The 19,396-nt window shown below is 51.5% G+C and overlaps 1 protein-coding gene across 3 annotated transcripts; it reads right to left on the bottom strand.

The window, feature by feature from the left end:
• Window positions 1-229: 229 nt before the first annotated feature.
• adprm (ADP-ribose/CDP-alcohol diphosphatase, manganese-dependent) lies at window positions 230-14,879 on the bottom strand. 3 transcript variants are annotated; one of them, XM_072455795.1, is made up of 4 exons: window positions 14,316-14,863; window positions 3,802-4,019; window positions 2,724-2,849; window positions 230-1,035 (listed from the first exon to the last, which is right to left on the bottom strand). In XM_072455795.1, exons 1-4 carry the CDS (start codon window positions 14,699-14,701, stop codon window positions 743-745), a joined length of 1,023 nt encoding a protein of 340 aa, XP_072311896.1. In that variant the 5' UTR covers window positions 14,702-14,863; the 3' UTR covers window positions 230-742. The 3 variants fall into 3 exon arrangements, with proteins under 3 accessions (XP_072311896.1, XP_072311897.1, XP_072311898.1); XM_072455796.1 differs by having other exon boundaries at window positions 2,724-2,846; XM_072455797.1 differs by lacking the exon at window positions 230-1,035 and adding an exon at window positions 1,204-1,361 and having other exon boundaries at window positions 14,316-14,879.
• Between the last annotated feature and the right edge of the window lie 4,517 nt (window positions 14,880-19,396).

Genomic DNA, 19,396 nt, shown 5'->3' with positions numbered 1-19,396 from the left:
AATCACTTCATTAAAAGTAATCGAACAGAAATGAAAGCTGTAATTTGATTCTTTTAAAAGTCTTTCACTTCCTGGCGTGACCACAGTGTCACGTCTGATGTTGCTCTCAGGGGCCCGAGGGACCGCCCGGGATGTTAGTGTGTTCGCTCAGACACATGAAGAAGGAGGGAACATTGTTACTGACCACCTCAGTTTACAAGCATACGTTATTGGAAATGGATTTATTGTCAATAGCCTGTATTGCGATTACAAATAAGTAGATATCAAGACGGTGCTCCGCACATCAGATTCTGTGACAGGTGTGTAGGACAAAGGCGTACGTGACGCTAGATGTACAAGGGAAAGAAATAGTCAGGCAAAAATGGAACATTTCGGCAACTGGGCCTTCGTCAGGTTCCCGAAACGTCGCCTCTTCATCAATACATTTTACTTGCAAGTAAGAGACAGTGTGCGAGATTTTTTCCCGATTACAAATAAGTAAAATATTAAAGCTCTGTACAATGCTCCAAAAAATAACACATTTCTGAATTTTAAGACACTGCAAGGAAGTAGAATCTCAGATAAAACCTAACTATGTTCTATAAATATCTCATTACTGTATTTTTAAAATAAATATGTTGTCTGTAAAATCAGACCTTTAAAAATGATGAGTGTCCAACAATCTAGCTGTAGGGTGCATATGAAGTGCACCCTTTTGGAGGGTTGCTGCCTTTGCATGTTTTTGCCTTTTGGTCTTAGGCTCTTAGGAAAAGTCCAGAACTCTGCTTAAGGTCCTGCCCTGTCCTGCAAGCACCATCCTGTCGTGGTACACAGACACGGTTCCGAAGGCAGCGGTGTCGGGGGGCGTCTCGATGACCCCCTCCAGCGTCAGGTGGTGCACGTGGCTCTGCTGGTCGTGATGATAACCTCCGTCGTGGTCATGTCCCGCCATGAAGAGCACCACACTGGGGTGTCTCTGGAGCAGCTGCAGGAGGGTGCTGTGGTTCCAGGCCAAACACACAGGGTCCGTGGAGTCTGGGTGCACGGGCAGGTGGCCTACACAAACACACAAACACATAGGGTCTGGAGTCTGGGTGCACGGGCAGGTGGCCTACACAAACACATAGGGTCTGGGTGCACGGGCAGGTGGCCTACACAAACACATAGGGTCTGGGTGCACGGGCAGGTGGCCTACACAAACACACAAACACATAGGGTCTGGATGCACGGGCAGGTGGCCTACACAAACACATAGGGTCTGGGTGCACGGGCAGGTGGCCTACACAAACACACAAACACATAGGGTCTGGGTGCACGGGCAGGTGGCCTACACAAACACACAAACACATAGGGTCTGGAGTCTGGGTGCACGGGCAGGTGGCCTACACAAACACATAGGGTCTGGGTGCACGGGCAGGTGGCCTACACAAACACATAGGGTCTGGGTGCACGGGCAGGTGGCCTACACAAACACATAGGGTCTGGGTGCACGGGCAGGTGGCCTACACAAACACATAGGGTCTGGGTGCACGGGCAGGTGGCCTACACAAACACACAAACACATAGGGTCTGGACGCACGGGCAGGTGGCCTACACAAACACATAGGGTCTGGGTGCACGGGCAGGTGGCCTACACAAACACATAGGGTCTGGGTGCACGGGCAGGTGGCCTACACAAACACACAAACACATAGGGTCTGGATGCACGGGCAGGTGGCCTACACAAACACATAGGGTCTGGGTGCACGGGCAGGTGGCCTACACAAACACACAAACACATAGGGTCTGGGTGCACGGGCAGGTGGCCTACACAAACACACACAATAACACATCTATATTCCCAGGGATTTAATTACACTGTAAAGACATCACAAACGAGAAGTGAGATGTTTGGTGAAAAAAATAACACATTTATACAGCACTTTTTGATCTTCAAGGCCCAAAGTCCTTTACATCCAGGAGCCACTTCCTCATTCACACACCAGAGTAACAGACACTGCACTTGCCCAAGGTCTAAAGGAGGTCTCAAGGAGGATTCAAGGAGGTCTCAAGGAGGACTCAAGGAGGACTCAAGGAGGACTCAAGGAGGACTCAAGGAGGACCCAAGGAGGACTCAAGGAGGACCCAAGGAGGACCCAAGGAGGACTCAAGGAGGACCCAAGCAGGACCATTTAAAAACGAAATGTCATTAGAACATTTGGATCAAATGATATTAAAAAGATTAGCCTACAGTAGCTGCCATAAAGCTCACTTTGTTATTCAGTGCATAATGAAAGGGACAACGGAGAAAAGTTCCTGAAAGCACTAAACGGATCTGCACCTAAGAAATAATCTATTTTTATCTTTCCTTCGCCTCCATAGACACGTTCTCTGTATGTTAAACTGTAAAATGATGTGTATTACAATCTGAGACATTCATGGGGAAAGTAGCTTATGAGTTTAGCCTAAACCAAAAGTGGACATGTCCCGGGACGAGACCGCGGCCATCCTTTCATAACCCTACCCATGGGACAATCTGCACATCGCGCACAGTGGTCTGTCCTACCATGCATTCACGCAGGCCTCTCACTCCAACAACGAAGCCCGGAAAACACGCCGTCCTTAGACTTCCAAACACTCAGAGCACACGGTCTTTAAACATGTTACATTTACACAAAATCACCAATGAATCTGTTGCCATCGTATTTACAGGAGTGACTGTGCGGAGCTACTGGAAGCTCAGACTGACTGGTTCATGTACTTACTGACTATGGTGACTTTTTCCTGCTTGTCATCTGAAGAGAACAGAACCGAGTCTAACCAGTCCAGCTGCTCGTGACTGAAGCCGCCATTAAACTTGGCATATCTTTGCAGTAAAGGGTCTGACGCTGCTGCAGAGAAAAGGAAACACACCGTCAATGATATGAACTTGTATTGTGAAAGGTTCTTGAACTACCACAGTACAGTTTATTAAAGTCCCGACCAGAGAGAACGCTGGATCACTGCTACACAACAGTCAGCCACGCCTTCCACGCCATGGCCCCAGACCACGTCATGGTTCACCTGATCCCCACGTACAGACAGAGGCTGAAGCTCTGCAAACCTGTAGTGAGGACTTCTAAGAGGTGGACCAATGAGGCAGAGGAGGAGGAGCTACATGTGTGTTTGGACATTACAGACTGGGAGGAGCTACGTGCAGAAACCACCTAACAGAAGCAGAAAACAGAAACCTTGTGGAAACACATGGTCAGTCCTACTCCAACACCTCACAGTTCAGTCTGATCTTAATAGTACATATTAATAGTACATATTAAAACCCCAGAGGTGAGTTAGACAGGAAGTAGTAGATGAACCAAGTAACGAATGTGCAATCCAACAGTTCTACAGTGAAATCACAGAACTCTGACCTACTCCAATATTTAACTATAGGGTTTATAGAATGTTGTGATGTCCCATTGACTGTACAAATCCAGAGGTTTGTCTTGATTTCTGGTTCATAGCTCTAATTACGAAGCCAATCCACATGAAACTAAAACCAGCCCGATGTTCCACGTCTTCACGGTCAGAACAATGAACGAAGGTGAAATGATGCGTTCCAGAAGAGCTGGAGATAAACGAGTCATGTGGTTCCACTGTTTTTGAAAGATTGTTGTTGTGTTACTTTTAATGGTCGGCAGAAAACTGAAGAGGTGCATTTACCGTAACCTACTGTAGTTGTCTTCAAAGTATGTGTTTTACACTATAGCGTTAGGGTTAGTCTAAAGAATAAAGTCTTATGTCTAAGACGTACAACTACAGTGGATACAAACCGCCATAAAACACCAGAGAAGAAGACAAACTGACTGGGTGTGGGGGGCCGGTTCAGGTCTTCATTGCCATTGTGCTTCTGGATCAGACTCAGGGCCCTCTGGTACTGCTCAGAGGCCTCATCCAGGCCCAGTAGGCTCATGTCGTAGGCGTCCAGCACGATGAAGCAGAAGCCTGGGTACGGGCTGAAGCTGTAGGCATAGATGTCTCCTCCAGGACGCGACGTGCCCAGCCTCCTCTGGACATGAAGGGTACTGCAGACACACACATGACCTACAGTGACTGTAACATGACCTACAGTGACTGTAACATGACCTACAGTTAGTGTAACATGACCTACAGTTACTGTAAAGAACACACACATGACCTACAGTTACAGTAACATGACCTACAGTGACTGTAACATGACCTACAGTTACTGTAAAGAACACACACGACCTACAGTGACTGTAACATGACCTACAGTGACTGTAACATGACCTACAGTGACTGTAACATGACCTACAGTTACTGTAAAGAACACACACATGACCTACAGTGACTGTAACATGACCTACAGTGACTGTAACATGACCTACAGTTACTGTAAAGAACACACACATGACCTACAGTGACTGTAACATGACCTACAGTGACTGTAACGTGACCTACAGTGACTGTAACGTGACCTACAGTTACTGTAAAGAACACACACATGACCTACAGTGACTGTAACATGACCTACAGTGACTGTAACATGACCTACAGTTACTGTAAAGAACACACACTTGACCTACAGTGACTGTAACATGACCTACAGTGACTGTAACGTGACCTACAGTTACTGTAACATGACCTACAGTTACTGTAAAGAACACACACATGACCTACAGTGACTGTAACGTGACCTACAGTGACTGTAACATGACCTACAGTGACTGTAACGTGACCTACAGTTACTGTAACGTGACCTACAGTTACTGTAAAGAACACACACATGACCTACAGTGACTGTAACATGACCTACAGTGACTGTAACATGACCTACAGTTACTGTAAAGAACACACACATGACCTACAGTGACTGTAACATGACCTACAGTGACTAACATGACCTACAGTTACTGTAACATGACCTACAGTGACTGTAACGTGACCTACAGTGACTGTAACGTGACCTACAGTTACTGTAACGTGACCTACAGTGACTGTAAAGAACACACACATGACCTACAGTGACTGTAACGTGACCTACAGTTACTGTAACGTGACCTACAGTGACTGTAAAGAACACACACATGACCTACAGTGACTGTAACGTGACCTACAGTGACTGTAACATGACCTACAGTTACTGTAACATGACCTACAGTTACTGTAAAGAACACACACATGACCTACAGTGACTGTAACGCGACCTACAGTGACTGTAAAGAACACACACATGACCTACAGTGACTGTAACATGACCTACAGTGACTGTAACGTGACCTACAGTGACTGTAACGTGACCTACAGTGACTGTAACATGACCTACAGTGACTGTAACATGACCTACAGTGACTGTAACGTGACTTACAGTTACTGTAAAGAACACACACATGACCTACAGTGACTGTAACATGACCTACAGTGACTGTAACATGACCTACAGTTACTGTAAAGAACACACACATGACCTACAGTGACTGTAACATGACCTACAGTGACTAACATGACCTACAGTTACTGTAACATGACCTACAGTGACTGTAACGTGACCTACAGTGACTGTAACGTGACCTACAGTTACTGTAACGTGACCTACAGGGACTGTAAAGAACACACACATGACCTACAGTGACTGTAACATGACCTACAGTTACTGTAACGTGACCTACAGTGACTGTAAAGAACACACACATGACCTACAGTGACTGTAACGTGACCTACAGTGACTGTAACGTGACCTACAGTTACTGTAACATGACCTACAGTTACTGTAAAGAACACACACATGACCTACAGTGACTGTAACATGACCTACAGTTACTGTAAAGAACACACACATGACCTACATTTAGTGTGTCTGTCTGTAAAATATTTATAATATTTTTTTGACACAGGTTGAAATATGGAGACTGAAGGCATCTAGAGAGTATATTAACAACTAAAGTGTATTATTGATGAAAATGTTAAATAATGATGTATTTGACATTTTGATTTGATAACACCACAGTCTGTAAAATAGGGCAGTCATCAACTAATATTCTACTAATCTATTGATCAGAAGATTATTGCAAGACTAATCGATGAACTAAACATGGAGGGGCCTCCTGCTGGTGCCAGAGTCAGGACTAAACATGGAGCGGCCTCCTGCTGGTGCCAGAGTCAGGACTAAACATGGAGCGGCCTCCTGCTGGTGCCAGAGTCAGGACTAAACCTGGAGCGGCCTCCTGCTGGTGCCAGAGTCAGGACTAAACCTGGAGCAGCCTCCTGCAGGTGCCAGAGTCAGGACTAAACATGGAGCGGCCTCCTGCTGGTGCCAGAGTCAGGACTAAACATGGACCGGCCTCCTGCTGGTGCCAAAGTCGGGACTAAACATGGAGCAGCCTCCTGCTGGTGCCAGAGTCAGGACTAAACATGGAGCGGCCTCCTGCTGGTGCCAGAGTCAGGACTAAACATGGAGCGGCCTCCTGCTGGTGCCAGAGTCAGGACTAAACCTGGAGCGGCCTCCTGCTGGTGCCAGAGTCAGGACTAAACCTGGAGCAGCCTCCTGCAGGTGCCAGAGTCAGGACTAAACATGGAGCGGCCTCCTGCTGGTGCCAGAGTCAGGACTAAACATGGACCGGCCTCCTGCTGGTGCCAAAGTCGGGACTAAACCTGGAGCGGCCTCCTGCTGGTGCCAGAGTCAGGACTAAACATGGACCGGCCTCCTGCTGGTGCCAGAGTCAGGACTAAACATGGACCGGCCTCCTGCTGGTGCCAGAGTCAGGACTAAACATGGACCGGCCTCCTGCTGGTGCCAGAGTAAGGACTAAACATGGACCGGCCTCCTGCTGGTGCCAGAGTCAGGACTAAACATGGACCGGCCTCCTGCTGGTGCCAGAGTCAGGACTAAACATGGAGCGGCCTCCTGCTGGTGCCAGAGTCAGGACTAAACATGGAGCGGCCTCCTGCTGGTGCCAGAGTCAGGACTAAACATGGAGCAGCCTCCTGCTGGTGCCAGAGTCAGGACTAAACATGGACCGGCCTCTTGCTGGTGCCAGAGTAAGGACAAAACATGGACCGGCCTCCTGCTGGTGCCAGAGTCAGGACTAAACATGGACCAGCCTCTTGCTGGTGCCAGAGTCAGGACTAAACATGGACCGGCCTCCTGCTGGTGCCAGAGTCATGACCAAACATGGAGCGGCCTCCTGCTGGTGCCAGAGTCAGGACTAAACATGGACCGGCCTACTGCTGGTGCCAGAGTCAGGACTAAACATGGACCGGCCTCCTGCACGTGCCAGAGTTAGGCCTAAACATGGTCCGGCCTCTTGCTGGTGCCAGAGTCAGGACTAAACATGGAGCGGCCTCCTGCTGGTGCCAGAGTCAGGAATAAACATGGAGCGGCCTCCTGCGGGTGCCAGAGTCAGGACTAAACATGGACCAGCCTCCTGCTGGTGCCAGAGTCAGGACTAAACATGGACCGGCCTCCTGCTGGTGCCAGAGTCAGGACTAAACATGGAGCGGCCTCCTGCTGGTGCCAGAGTCAGGACTAAACATGGAGCGGCCTCCTGCTGGTGCCAGAGTCAGGACTAAACATGGACCAGCCTCCTGCTGGTGCCAGAGTCAGGACTAAACATGGAGCAGCCTCCTGCTGGTGCCAGAGTCAGGACTAAACATGGAGCAGCCTCCTGCTGGTGCCAGAGTCGGGACTAAACATGGAGCGGCCTCCTGCTGGTGCCAGAGTCGGGACTAAACATGGAGCGGCCTCCTGCTGGTGCCAGAGTCAGGACTAAACATGGAGCGGCCTCCTGCTGGTGCCAGAGTCAGGACTAAACATGGACCAGCCTCTTGCTGGTGCCAGAGTCAGGACTAAACATGGAGCGGCCTCCTGCTGGTGCCAGAGTCAGGACTAAACATGGAGCAGCCTCCTGCTGGTGCCAGAGTCAGGACTAAACATGGAGCGGCCTCCTGCTGGTGCCAGAGTCAGGACTAAACATGGAGCGGCCTCCTGCTGGTGCCAGAGTCAGGACTAAACCTGGAGCGGCCTCCTGCTGGTGCCAGAGTCAGGACTAAACCTGGAGCAGCCTCCTGCAGGTGCCAGAGTCAGGACTAAACATGGAGCGGCCTCCTGCTGGTGCCAGAGTCAGGACTAAACATGGACCGGCCTCCTGCTGGTGCCAGAGTCATGACCAAACATGGAGCGGCCTCCTGCTGGTGCCAGAGTCAGGACTAAACATGGACCGGCCTACTGCTGGTGCCAGAGTCAGGACTAAACATGGACCGGCCTCCTGCACGTGCCAGAGTTAGGCCTAAACATGGTCCGGCCTCTTGCTGGTGCCAGAGTCAGGACTAAACATGGAGCGGCCTCCTGCTGGTGCCAGAGTCAGGAATAAACATGGAGCGGCCTCCTGCGGGTGCCAGAGTCAGGACTAAACATGGACCAGCCTCCTGCTGGTGCCAGAGTCAGGACTAAACATGGACCGGCCTCCTGCTGGTGCCAGAGTCAGGACTAAACATGGAGCGGCCTCCTGCTGGTGCCAGAGTCAGGACTAAACATGGAGCGGCCTCCTGCTGGTGCCAGAGTCAGGACTAAACATGGAGCAGCCTCCTGCTGGTGCCAGAGTCAGGACTAAACATGGAGCAGCCTCCTGCTGGTACCAGAGTCAGGACTAAACATGGAGCGGCCTCCTGCTGGTGCCAGAGTCGGGACTAAACATGGAGCGGCCTCCTGCTGGTGCCAGAGTCAGGACTAAACATGGAGCGGCCTCCTGCTGGTGCCAGAGTCAGGACTAAACATGGACCAGCCTCTTGCTGGTGCCAGAGTCAGGACTAAACATGGAGCGGCCTCCTGCTGGTGCCAGAGTCAGGACTAAACATGGAGCAGCCTCCTGCTGGTGCCAGAGTCAGAACTAAAGAAATTTCCCCATGTGGGACAATAAAGGAATATCTTATCTTATCTTATCTTAAACATGGAGCGGCCTCCTGCTGGTGCCAGAGTCAGGACTAAACATGGAGCGGCCTCTTGCTGGTGCCAGAGTCAGGACTAAACATGGGCCAGCCTCTTGCTGGTGCCAGAGTCAGGACTAAACATGGAGCGGCCTCCTGCTGGTGCCAGAGTCAGGACTAAACATGGAGCGGCCTCCTGCTGGTGCCAGAGTCAGGACTAAACCTGGAGCGGCCTCCTGCTGGTGCCAGAGTCAGGACTAAACCTGGAGCAGCCTCCTGCAGGTGCCAGAGTCAGGACTAAACATGGAGCGGCCTCCTGCTGGTGCCAGAGTCAGGACTAAACATGGACCGGCCTCCTGCTGGTGCCAAAGTCGGGACTAAACCTGGAACGGCCTCCTGCTGGTGCCAGAGTCAGGACTAAACATGGAGCGGCCTCCTGCTGGTGCCAGAGTCAGGACTAAACATGGACCGGCCTCCTGCTGGTGCCAGAGTCAGGACTAAACATGGACCGGCCTCCTGCTGGTGCCAGAGTCAGGACTAAACATGGACCGGCCTCCTGCTGGTGCCAGAGTAAGGACTAAACATGGACCGGCCTCCTGCTGGTGCCAGAGTCAGGACTAAACATGGACCGGCCTCCTGCTGGTGCCAGAGTCAGGACTAAACATGGAGCGGCCTCCTGCTGGTGCCAGAGGCAGGACTAAACATGGAGCGGCCTCCTGCTGGTGCCAGAGTCAGGACTAAACATGGAGCGGCCTCCTGCTGGTGCCAGAGTCAGGACTAAACATGGACCGGCCTCTTGCTGGTGCCAGAGTAAGGACAAAACATGGACCGGCCTCCTGCTGGTGCCAGAGTCAGGACTAAACATGGACCAGCCTCTTGCTGGTGCCAGAGTCAGGACTAAACATGGACCGGCCTCCTGTTGGTGCCAGAGTCATGACCAAACATGGAGCTGCCTCCTGCTGGTGCCAGAGTCAGGACTAAACATGGACCGGCCTCCTGCACGTGCCAGAGTTAGGCCTAAACATGGTCCGGCCTCTTGCTGGTGCCAGAGTCAGGACTAAACATGGAGCGGCCTCCTGCTGGTGCCAGAGTCAGGAATAAACATGGAGCGGCCTCCTGCGGGTGCCAGAGTCAGGACTAAACATGGACCAGCCTCCTGCTGGTGCCAGAGTCAGGACTAAACATGGACCGGCCTCCTGCTGGTGCCAGAGTCAGGACTAAACATGGAGCGGCCTCCTGCTGGTGCCAGAGTCAGGACTAAACATGGACCAGCCTCCTGCTGGTGCCAGAGTCAGGACTAAACATGGAGCAGCCTCCTGCTGGTGCCAGAGTCAGGACTAAACATGGAGCGGCCTCCTGCTGGTGCCAGAGTCGGGACTAAACATGGAGCGGCCTCCTGCTGGTGCCAGAGTCAGGACTAAACATGGAGCGGCCTCCTGCTGGTGCCAGAGTCAGGACTAAACATGGACCAGCCTCTTGCTGGTGCCAGAGTCAGGACTAAACATGGAGCGGCCTCCTGCTGGTGCCAGAGTCAGGACTAAACATGGAGCAGCCTCCTGCTGGTGCCAGAGTCAGAACTAAAGAAATTTCCCCATGTGGGACAATAAAGGAATATCTTATCTTATCTTATCTTAAACATGGAGCGGCCTCCTGCTGGTGCCAGAGTCAGGACTAAACATGGAGCGGCCTCTTGCTGGTGCCAGAGTCAGGACTAAACATGGACCAGCCTCTTGCTGGTGCCAGAGTCAGGACTAAACATGGAGCGGCCTCCTGCTGGTGCCAGAGTAAGGACTAAACATGGAGCGGCCTCTTGCTGGTGCCAGAGTCAGGACTAAACATGGAGCGGCCTCCTGCTGGTGCCAGAGTCAGGATTAAACATGGAGCGGCCTCCTGCTGGTGCCAGAGTCAGTACTAAACATGGACCAGCCTCCTGCTGGTGCCAGAGTCAGGACTAAACATGGAGCGGCCTCCTGCTGGTGCCAGAGTCAGGATTAAACATGGAACGGCCTCCTGCTGGTGCCAGAGTCAGGACTAAACATGGACAAGCCTTTTGCTGGTGCCAGAGTCAGGACTAAACATGGAGCGGCCTCCTGCTGGTGCCAGAGTCAGGACTAAACATGGAGCGGCCTCCTGCTGGTGCCAGAGTCAGGACTAAACATGGAGCGGCCTCCTGCTGGTGCCAGAGTCAGGACTAAACATGGACCAGCCTCCTGCTGGTGCCAGAGTCAGGACTAAACATGGACCGGCCTCCTGCTGGTGCCAGAGTCAGGACTAAACATGGAGCGGCCTCCTGCTGGTGCCAGAGTCAGGACTAAACATGGACCGGCCTCCTGCTGGTGCCAGAGTCAGGACTAAACATGGAGCGGCCTCCTGCTGGTGCCAGAGTCAGGAATAAACATGGAGCGGCCTCCTGCGGGTGCCAGAGTCAGGACTAAACATGGAGCGGCCTCCTGCTGGTGCCAGAGTCAGGACTAAACATGGAGCGGCCTCCTGCTGGTGCCAGAGTCAGGACTAAACATGGACCTGCCTCCTGCTGGTGCCAGAGTCAGGACTAAACATGGAGCGGCCTCCTGCTGGTGCCAGAGTCAGGACTAAACATGGAGCGGCCTCCTGCTGGTGCCAGAGTCGGGACTAAACATGGAGCGGCCTCCTGCTGGTGCCAGAGTCAGGACTAAACATGGACCGGCCTCCTGCTGGTGCCAGAGTCAGGACTAAACATGGAGCGGCCTCCTGCTGGTGCCAGAGTCAGGACTAAACATGGAGCGGCCTCCTGCTGGTGCCAGAGTCAGGACTAAACATAGACCAGCCTCTTGCTGGTGCCAGAGTCAGGACTAAACATGGAGCGGCCTCCTGCTGGTGCCAGAGTCAGGACTAAACATGGAGCGGCCTCCTGCTGGTGCCAGAGTCAGGACTAAACATGGAGCGGCCTCCTGCTGGTGCCAGAGTCAGGATTAAACATGGAGCGGCCTCCTGCTGGTGCCAGAGTCAGGACTAAACATGGACCGGCCTCCTGCTGGTGCCAGAGTCAGGACTAAACATGGACCGGCCTCCTGCACGTGCCAGAGTTAGGCCTAAACATGGTCCAGCCTCCTGCTGGTGCCAGAGTCAGGACTAAACATGGAGCGGCCTCCTGCTGGTGCCAGAGTCAGGACTAAACATGGAGCGGCCTCCTGCTGGTGCCAGAGTCAGGACTAAACATGGACCGGCCTCCTGCTGGTGCCAGAGTCAGGACTAAATATGGAGCGGCCTCCTGCTGGTGCCAGAGTCAGGACTAAACATGGAGCGGCCTCCTGCTGGTGCCAGAGTCAGGACTAAACATGGAGCGGCCTCCTGCTGGTGCCAGAGTCAGGACTAAACATGGACCGGCCTCCTGCTGGTGCCAGAGTCAGGACTAAACATGGAGCGGCCTCCTGCTGGTGCCAGAGTCAGGACTAAACATGGACCGGCCTCTTGCTGGTGCCAGAGTCAGGACTAAACATGGAGCGGCCTCCTGCTGGTGCCAGAGTCAGGACTAAACATGGAGCGGCCTCCTGCTGGTGCCAGAGTCAGGATTAAACATGGAGCGGCCTCCTGCTGGTGCCAGAGTCAGGACTAAACATGGACCTGCCTCCTGCTGGTGCCAGAGTCAGGACTAAACATGGAGCGGCCTCCTGCTGGTGCCAGAGTCAGGACTAAACATGGACCGGCCTCTTGCTGGTGCCAGAATCAGGACTAAACATGGAGCGGCCTCCTGCTGGTGCCAGAGTCAGGACTAAACATGGAGCGGCCTCCTGCTGGTGCCAGAGTCAGGATTAAACATGGAGCGGCCTCCTGCTGGTGCCAGAGTCAGGACTAAACATGGACCTGCCTCCTGCTGGTGCCAGAGTCAGGACTAAACATGGAGCGGCCTCCTGCTGGTGCCAGAGTCAGGACTAAACATGGACCGGCCTCTTGCTGGTGCCAGAGTCAGGACTAAACATGGAGCGGCCTCCTGCTGGTGCCAGAGTCAGGACTAAACATGGACCGGCCTCTTGCTGGTGCCAGAGTCAGGACTAAACATGGAGCGGCCTCCTGCTGGTGCCAGAGTCAGGACTAAACATGGACCAGCCTCTTGCTGGTGCCAGAGTCAGGACTAAACATGGAGCGGCCTCCTGCTGGTGCCAGAGTCAGGACTAAACATGGACCGGCCTCCTGCTGGTGCCAGAGTCAGGACTAAACATGGAGCGGCCTCCTGCTGATGCCAGAGTCAGGACTAAACATGGACCGGCCTCCAGCTGGTGCCAGAGTCAGGACTAAACATGGACCAGCCTCCTGCTGGTGCCAGAGTCAGGACTAAACATGGAGCAGCCTCCTGTTGGTGCCAGAGTCAGGATTAAACATGGAGCGGCCTCCTGCTGGTGCCAGAGTCAGGACTAAACATGGAGCGGCCTCCTGCTGGTGCCAGAGTCAGGACTAAACATGGACCGGCCTCCTGCTGGTGCCAGAGTCAGGACTAAACATGGACCGGCCTCCTGCTGGTGCCAGAGTCAGGACTAAACATGGAGCGGCCTCCTGCTGGTGCCAGAGTCAGGACTAAACATGGAGCGGCCTCCTGCTGGTGCCAGAGTCAGGACTAAACATGGAGCGGCCTCCTGCTGGTGCCAGAGTCAGGACTAAACATGGACCGGCCTCCTGCTGGTGCCAGAGTCAGGACTAAACATGGACCGGCCTCCTGCTGGTGCCAGAGTCAGGACTAAACATGGACCGGCCTCCTGCTGGTGCCAGAGTCAGGACTAAACATGGAGCGGCCTCCTGCTGGTGCCAGAGTCAGGACTAAACATGGAGCGGCCTCCTGCTGGTGCCAGAGTCAGGACTAAACATGGAGCGGCCTCCTGCTGGTGCCAGAGTCAGGACTAAACATGGAGCGGCCTCCTGCTGGTGCCAGAGTCAGGACTAAACATGGACCGGCCTCCTGCTGGTGCCAGAGTCAGGATTAAACATGGAGCGGCCTCTTGCTGGTGCCAGAGTCAGGACTAAACATGGAGCGGCCTCCTGCTGGTGCCAGAGTCAGGACTAAACATGGAGCGGCCTCCTGCTGGTGCCAGAGTCAGGACTAAACATGGACCGGCCTCCTGCTGGTGCCAGAGTCAGGACTAAACATGGAGCGGCCTCCTGCTGGTGCCAGAGTCAGGACTAAACATGGAGCGGCCTCCTGCTGGTGCCAGAGTCAGGACTAAACATGGAGCGGCCTCCTGCTGGTGCCAGAGTCAGGACTAAACATGGACCGGCCTCCTGCTGGTGCCAGAGTCAGGACTAAACATGGAGCGGCCTCCTGCTGGTGCCAGAGTCAGGACTAAACATGGAGCGGCCTCCTGCTGGTGCCAGAGTCAGGACTAAACATGGAGCGGCCTCCTGCTGGTGCCAGAGTCAGGACTAAACATGGAGCGGCCTCCTGCTGGTGCCAGAGTCAGGACACTCACCTGTTGAGCTCTGAGCTCAGCAGCTCTTGTCGGCTGAAGTTGTAGAACTCGTGGTTGCCCCACACATGATGCACTTCCCCGGGGCCGGAGCGGAGCTCTCTCAGCACCGCGTCCAGGGCGCTGCGGGAGGCTCCGTGCGGAGCGTTGAAGCCGTCGATTATGTCCCCGAGCTGAAGCACGAACTCTGGCGGCAGCGCGGCGTCGCACCAGTGCTCCCGGGCGCCCCGCAGCTGCGCCAGGCTATTGCGGTAGTAACGCTTCCGTGTGCGGGTAAAGTTAAAGCCGTCGTCCAGGTCCGCGTACTGGATGTCCGCGATCACGCCGAAGGTAAAGAGCGGCTCCTCGTCAGCGTGACTCCCGCCGGACATGTGACTCCCGCCGGACATGCTTGTGACCACGGGAGCGGCGAGAGAGAAGGACCGAGCCGGAGCGAGGGACTGTGGACCATGCTGTGGACGCTGTCGGTGTAAGCCTGGTGCCGGGTGTCATGGATCTATGGGTGTCATCATCGATCTATGGGTGTCATCATCGATCTATGGGTGTCATCATGGATCTATGGGTGTCACAGTTTCGAAGCCTCGAGGCGCATGCGCTTTGAAACGTGAGTCAAAGCGCTGATCACGTGACTTGAATGGTTCACGGGGCTTGTCACGTGACTCTGTTGTTTCATGGGTGCTCCACTAGGGGCTTCATAGAGTTCATACTTTTATGAGTCATACTCTTTCTCACACCGTCAATCGCCCTTTTCAATGTAAGAGAATAAAAGCACAAATAAATGGAATAAGATGAACTGCATCCTCCACAGGAGGAAAACGTTGGCCAAATTTTATATAAAACCTTAAAAAAAAAAAAAAAAGGAAAATTATTGCTTATTTTTTATATTTATGTTATTCTAGAAACACAACCACAATAGCTCTTAGAATACAGTTCAAACCACTTCCAGTTTCTAACTGTTGTGTTACTTTTAATGGCGGTTGGCAGCCAACTGAAAAGATGTCTATCGCCACCCACTGTAGTAGTACGTCTTCTGTAGTTGTACGTCTTCTGTAGTAGTACGTCTTCTGTAGTTGTACGTCTTCTGTAGTTGTACGTCTTCTGTAGTTGTACGTCTTCTGTAGTTGTACGTCTTCTGTAGTAGTACGTCTTCTGTAGTTGTACGTCTTCTGCAGTTGTACGTCTTCTGTAGTAGTAGTCTTCTGTAGTTGTACGTCTTCTGTAGTAGTACGTCTTCTGTAGTTGTACGTCTTCTGTAGTTGTACGTCTTCTGTAGTTGTACGTCTTCTGTAGTTGTACGTCTTCTGTAGTTGTACGTCTTCTGCAGTTGTACGTCTTCTGTAGTAGTAGTCTTCTGTAGTTGTACGTCTTCTGTAGTTGTACGTCTTCTGTAGTAGTACGTCTTCTGTAGTTGTACGTCTTCTGTAGTTGTAAGTCTTCTGTAGTTGTAAGTCTTCTGTAGTTGTACGTCTTCTGTAGTTGTACGTCTTCTGTAGTAGGACGTCTTCTGTAGTTGTACGTCTTCTGTAGTTGTACGTCTTCTGTAGTAGTACGTCTTCTGTACTTGTACGTCTTCTGTAGTTGTAAGTCTTCTGTAGTTGTACGTCTTCTGTAGTTGTACGTCTTTGTACATCTTCTGTAGTAGTACGTCTTCTGTAGTAGTACGTCTTCTGTAGTTGTACGTCTTCTGTAGTTGTACGTCTTCTGTAGTTGTACGTCTTTGTACATCTTCTGTAGTAGTACGTCTTCTGTAGTAGTACGTCTTCTGTAGTTGTACGTCTTCTGTAGTTGTACGTCTTCTGTAGTTGTACGTCTTTATACATCTTCTGTAGAAGTACGTCTTCTGTAGTAGTACGTCTTCTGTACTTGTACGTCTTCTGTAGTTGTACGTCTTCTGTAGTTGTACGTCTTCTGTAGTTGTACGTCTTTGTACATCTTCTGTAGTAGTACGTCTTCTGTAGTAGTACGTCTTCTGTAGTTGTATGTCTTCTGCAGTTGTACGTCTTCTGCAGTTATACGTCTTCTGTAGTTGTACGTCTTCTGTAGTTGTACGTCTTCTGTAGTTGTACGTCTTTATACATCTTCTGTAGAAGTATGTCTTCTGTAGTTGTACGTCTTCTGTAGTTGTACGTCTTTATACATCTTCTGTAGAAGTATGTCTTCTGTAGTTGTACATCTTCTGTAGTAGTACGTCTTCTGTAGTTGTATGTCTTCTGCAGTTGTACGTCTTCTGTAGTAGTACGTCTTCTGTAGTTGTATGTCTTCTGCAGTTGTACGTCTTCTGCAGTTATACGTCTTCTGTAGTTGTACGTCTTCTGTAGTTGTACGTCTTCTGTAGTTGTACGTCTTTATACATCTTCTGTAGAAGTATGTCTTCTGTAGTTGTACGTCTTCTGTAGTTGTACGTCTTTATACATCTTCTGTAGAAGTATGTCTTCTGTAGTTGTACATCTTCTGTAGTAGTACGTCTTCTGTAGTTGTATGTCTTCTGCAGTTGTACGTCTTCTGTAGTAGTACGTCTTCTGTAGTTGTATGTCTTCTGTAGTTGTACGTCTTCTGTAGTTGTACGTCTTTGTACGTCTTCTGTAGTTGTACGTCTTCTGTAGTAGTACGTCTTCTGCAGTTGTATGTCTTCTGCAGTTGTACGTCTTCTGTAGTCGTACATTGACTGTATAAATACACATATTCAATTTACAACTGAATGAATGAAGTAAACAAACATTATTTCAACTTTTGGAAATGGTAATACTACGACTTAGAGGCAGATATTATTTGTGAAAAATACATTTGACATAAAATGACATTTTACAAAATATATCAGATCGTAAAGAGCAAAATCTCAATGATATTGTTCCATGTAGTACATCCATTTTCTACCGCTTGTTCCCTTTCGGGGTCGTGGGGTCGAGGGGTCGTGGGGTCACGGGGTCGTGGGGTCACGGGGTCGTGGGGTCGCGGGTGACTGTAGGACCATGTTGTACATGGTGGAAAAGTAAAGAGAGGAAAAAAACAACTAACAATTGTTGGTACAGAAAATAAAACAAAAAGATCAGCTTCTAAGTGACATTAGTTCATCTGACCATGTACATTTTATTTATTTATTTAATATGGACATGTAAGTATTATAGCAGAATATGCTAATTTTCAACACCTGTCCGTATGAGGCTTTTAGAATTAAAACTATACAAAATGTACAAACTATATACAATACATTTCATTTTATATATCATAATGTGCACAGTTCTGTCTACAGTCCCCACTCAGAGAGGCTCTGGTGTTTAGAACCACACAGTCCCCACTCACAGAGGCTCTGGTGTTTGGAACCACACAGTCCCCACTCACAGAGGCTCTGGTGTTTGGAACCACACAGTCCCCACTCACAGAGGCTCTGGTGTTTGGAACCACACAGTCCCCACTCACAGAGGCTCTGGTGTTTGGAACCACACAGTCCCCACTCACAGAGGCTCTGGTGTTTGGAACCACACAGTCCCCACTCACAGAGGCTCTGGTGTTTGGAACCACTCAGTCCCCACTCACAGAGGCTCTGGTGTTTGGAACCACACAGTCCCCACTCACAGAGGCTCTGGTGTTTAGAACCACACAGTCCCCACTCAGAGAGGTTCTGGTGTTTAGAACCACACAGTCCCCACTCACAGAGGCTCTGGTGTTTGGAACCACACAGTCCCCACTCACAGAGGCTCTGGTGTTTGGAACCACTCAGTCCCCACTCAGAGGCTCTGGTGTTTGGAACCACACAGTCCCCACTCACAGAGGCTCTGGTGTTCGGAACCACACAGTCCCCACTCACAGAGGCTCTGGTGTTTAGAACCACACAGTCCCCACTCAGAGAGGTTCTGGTGTTTAGAACCACACAGTCCCCACTCACAGAGGCTCTGGTGTTTGGAACCACACAGTCCCCACTCACAGAGGCTCTGGTGTTTGGAACCACTCAGTCCCCACTCAGAGGCTCTGGTGTTTGGAACCACACAGTCCCCACTCACAGAGGCTCTGGTGTTCGGAACCACACAGTCCCCACTCACAGAGGCTCTGGTGTTTGGAACCACACAGTCCCCACTTACAGAGGCTCTGGTGTTCTGAACCACACAGTCCCCACTCAGAGGCTCTGGTGTTTGGAACCACACAGTCCCCACTCACAGAGGCTCTGGTGTTTGGAACCACACAGTCCCCACTCACAGAGGCTCTGGTGTTTGGAACCACACAGTCCCCACTCACAGAGGCTCTGGTGTTTAGAACCACACAGTCCCCACTCAAAGAGGCTCTGGTGTTTAGAACCACACAGTCCCCACTCACAGAGGCTCTGGTGTTTAGAACCACACAGTCCCCACTCACAGAGGCTCTGGTGTTCTGAACCACACAGTCCCCACTCACAGAGGCTCTGGTGTTTGGAACCACACAGTCCCCACTCACAGAGGCTCTGGTGTTTGGAACCACACAGTCCCCACTCACAGAGGCTCTGGTGTTTGGAACCACACAGTCCCCACTCACAGAGGCTCTGGTGTTCTGAACCACACAGTCCCCACTCACAGAGGCTCTGGTGTTTGGAACCACTCAGTCCCCACTCATAGAGGCTCTGGTGTTTGGAACCACACAGTCCCCACTCACAGAGGCTCTGGTGTTCTGAACCACACAGTCCCCACTCACAGAGACTCTGGTGTTTGGAACCACACAGTCCCCACTCACAGGGGCTCTGGTGTTTGGAACCACACAGTCTCAACTCACAGAGGCTCTGGTGTTTGGAACCACACAGTCCCCACTCACAGAGGCTCTGGTGTTCTGAACCACACAGTCCCCACTCACAGAAGCTCTGCTCTGTCGACCCCGCCCTCTCACCTCATGTCTCTATCATCTTCACCACCAGGAGGGGAGTTCTAAATCAGCTGGGCTGATTACCCGAGACTGAGCCCCAACTGTCCTGTTGCTCAAACATATTGGACTGAAATTAAGGATGCACTGCAGACTGTTTTTGACACTGCCATCCCTCTGAATTTTAGAACTATGTATTTGGGCCTCAAAACTCCTGCCATGGACACATAAATGGATATGTTTGGAACGTACTCCTGACGGCA

The sequence above is a fragment of the Eucyclogobius newberryi genome, unplaced genomic scaffold (genome assembly GCF_026437365.1).
Source record: "Eucyclogobius newberryi isolate DKJ021-1_F unplaced genomic scaffold, fEucNew1.0.hap1 SCAF_20, whole genome shotgun sequence".
Taxonomy (NCBI): Eukaryota; Metazoa; Chordata; class Actinopteri; order Gobiiformes; family Gobiidae; genus Eucyclogobius; species Eucyclogobius newberryi.
The sequence above is the reverse complement of the archived record's forward strand: the minus strand, read 5'-3'. Positions and strand labels throughout refer to the sequence as shown.

Bases quoted from the DNA above. Each gene is read 5' to 3' on its own strand.
- adprm (XM_072455795.1), bottom strand. From the start codon at position 14,701: ATGTCCGGCGGGAGTCACATGTCCGGCGGGAGTCACGCTGACGAGGAG. The intron at 4,020-14,315 runs GTGAGTGTCCTG...GTGTGTCTGCAG, and splicing joins CTGAGCTCAGAGCTCAACAG to TACCCTTCATGTCCAGAGGA. The intron at 2,850-3,801 runs GTCAGTTTGTCT...TTTTCTCTGCAG, and splicing joins GAACCGGCCCCCCACACCCA to CAGCGTCAGACCCTTTACTG.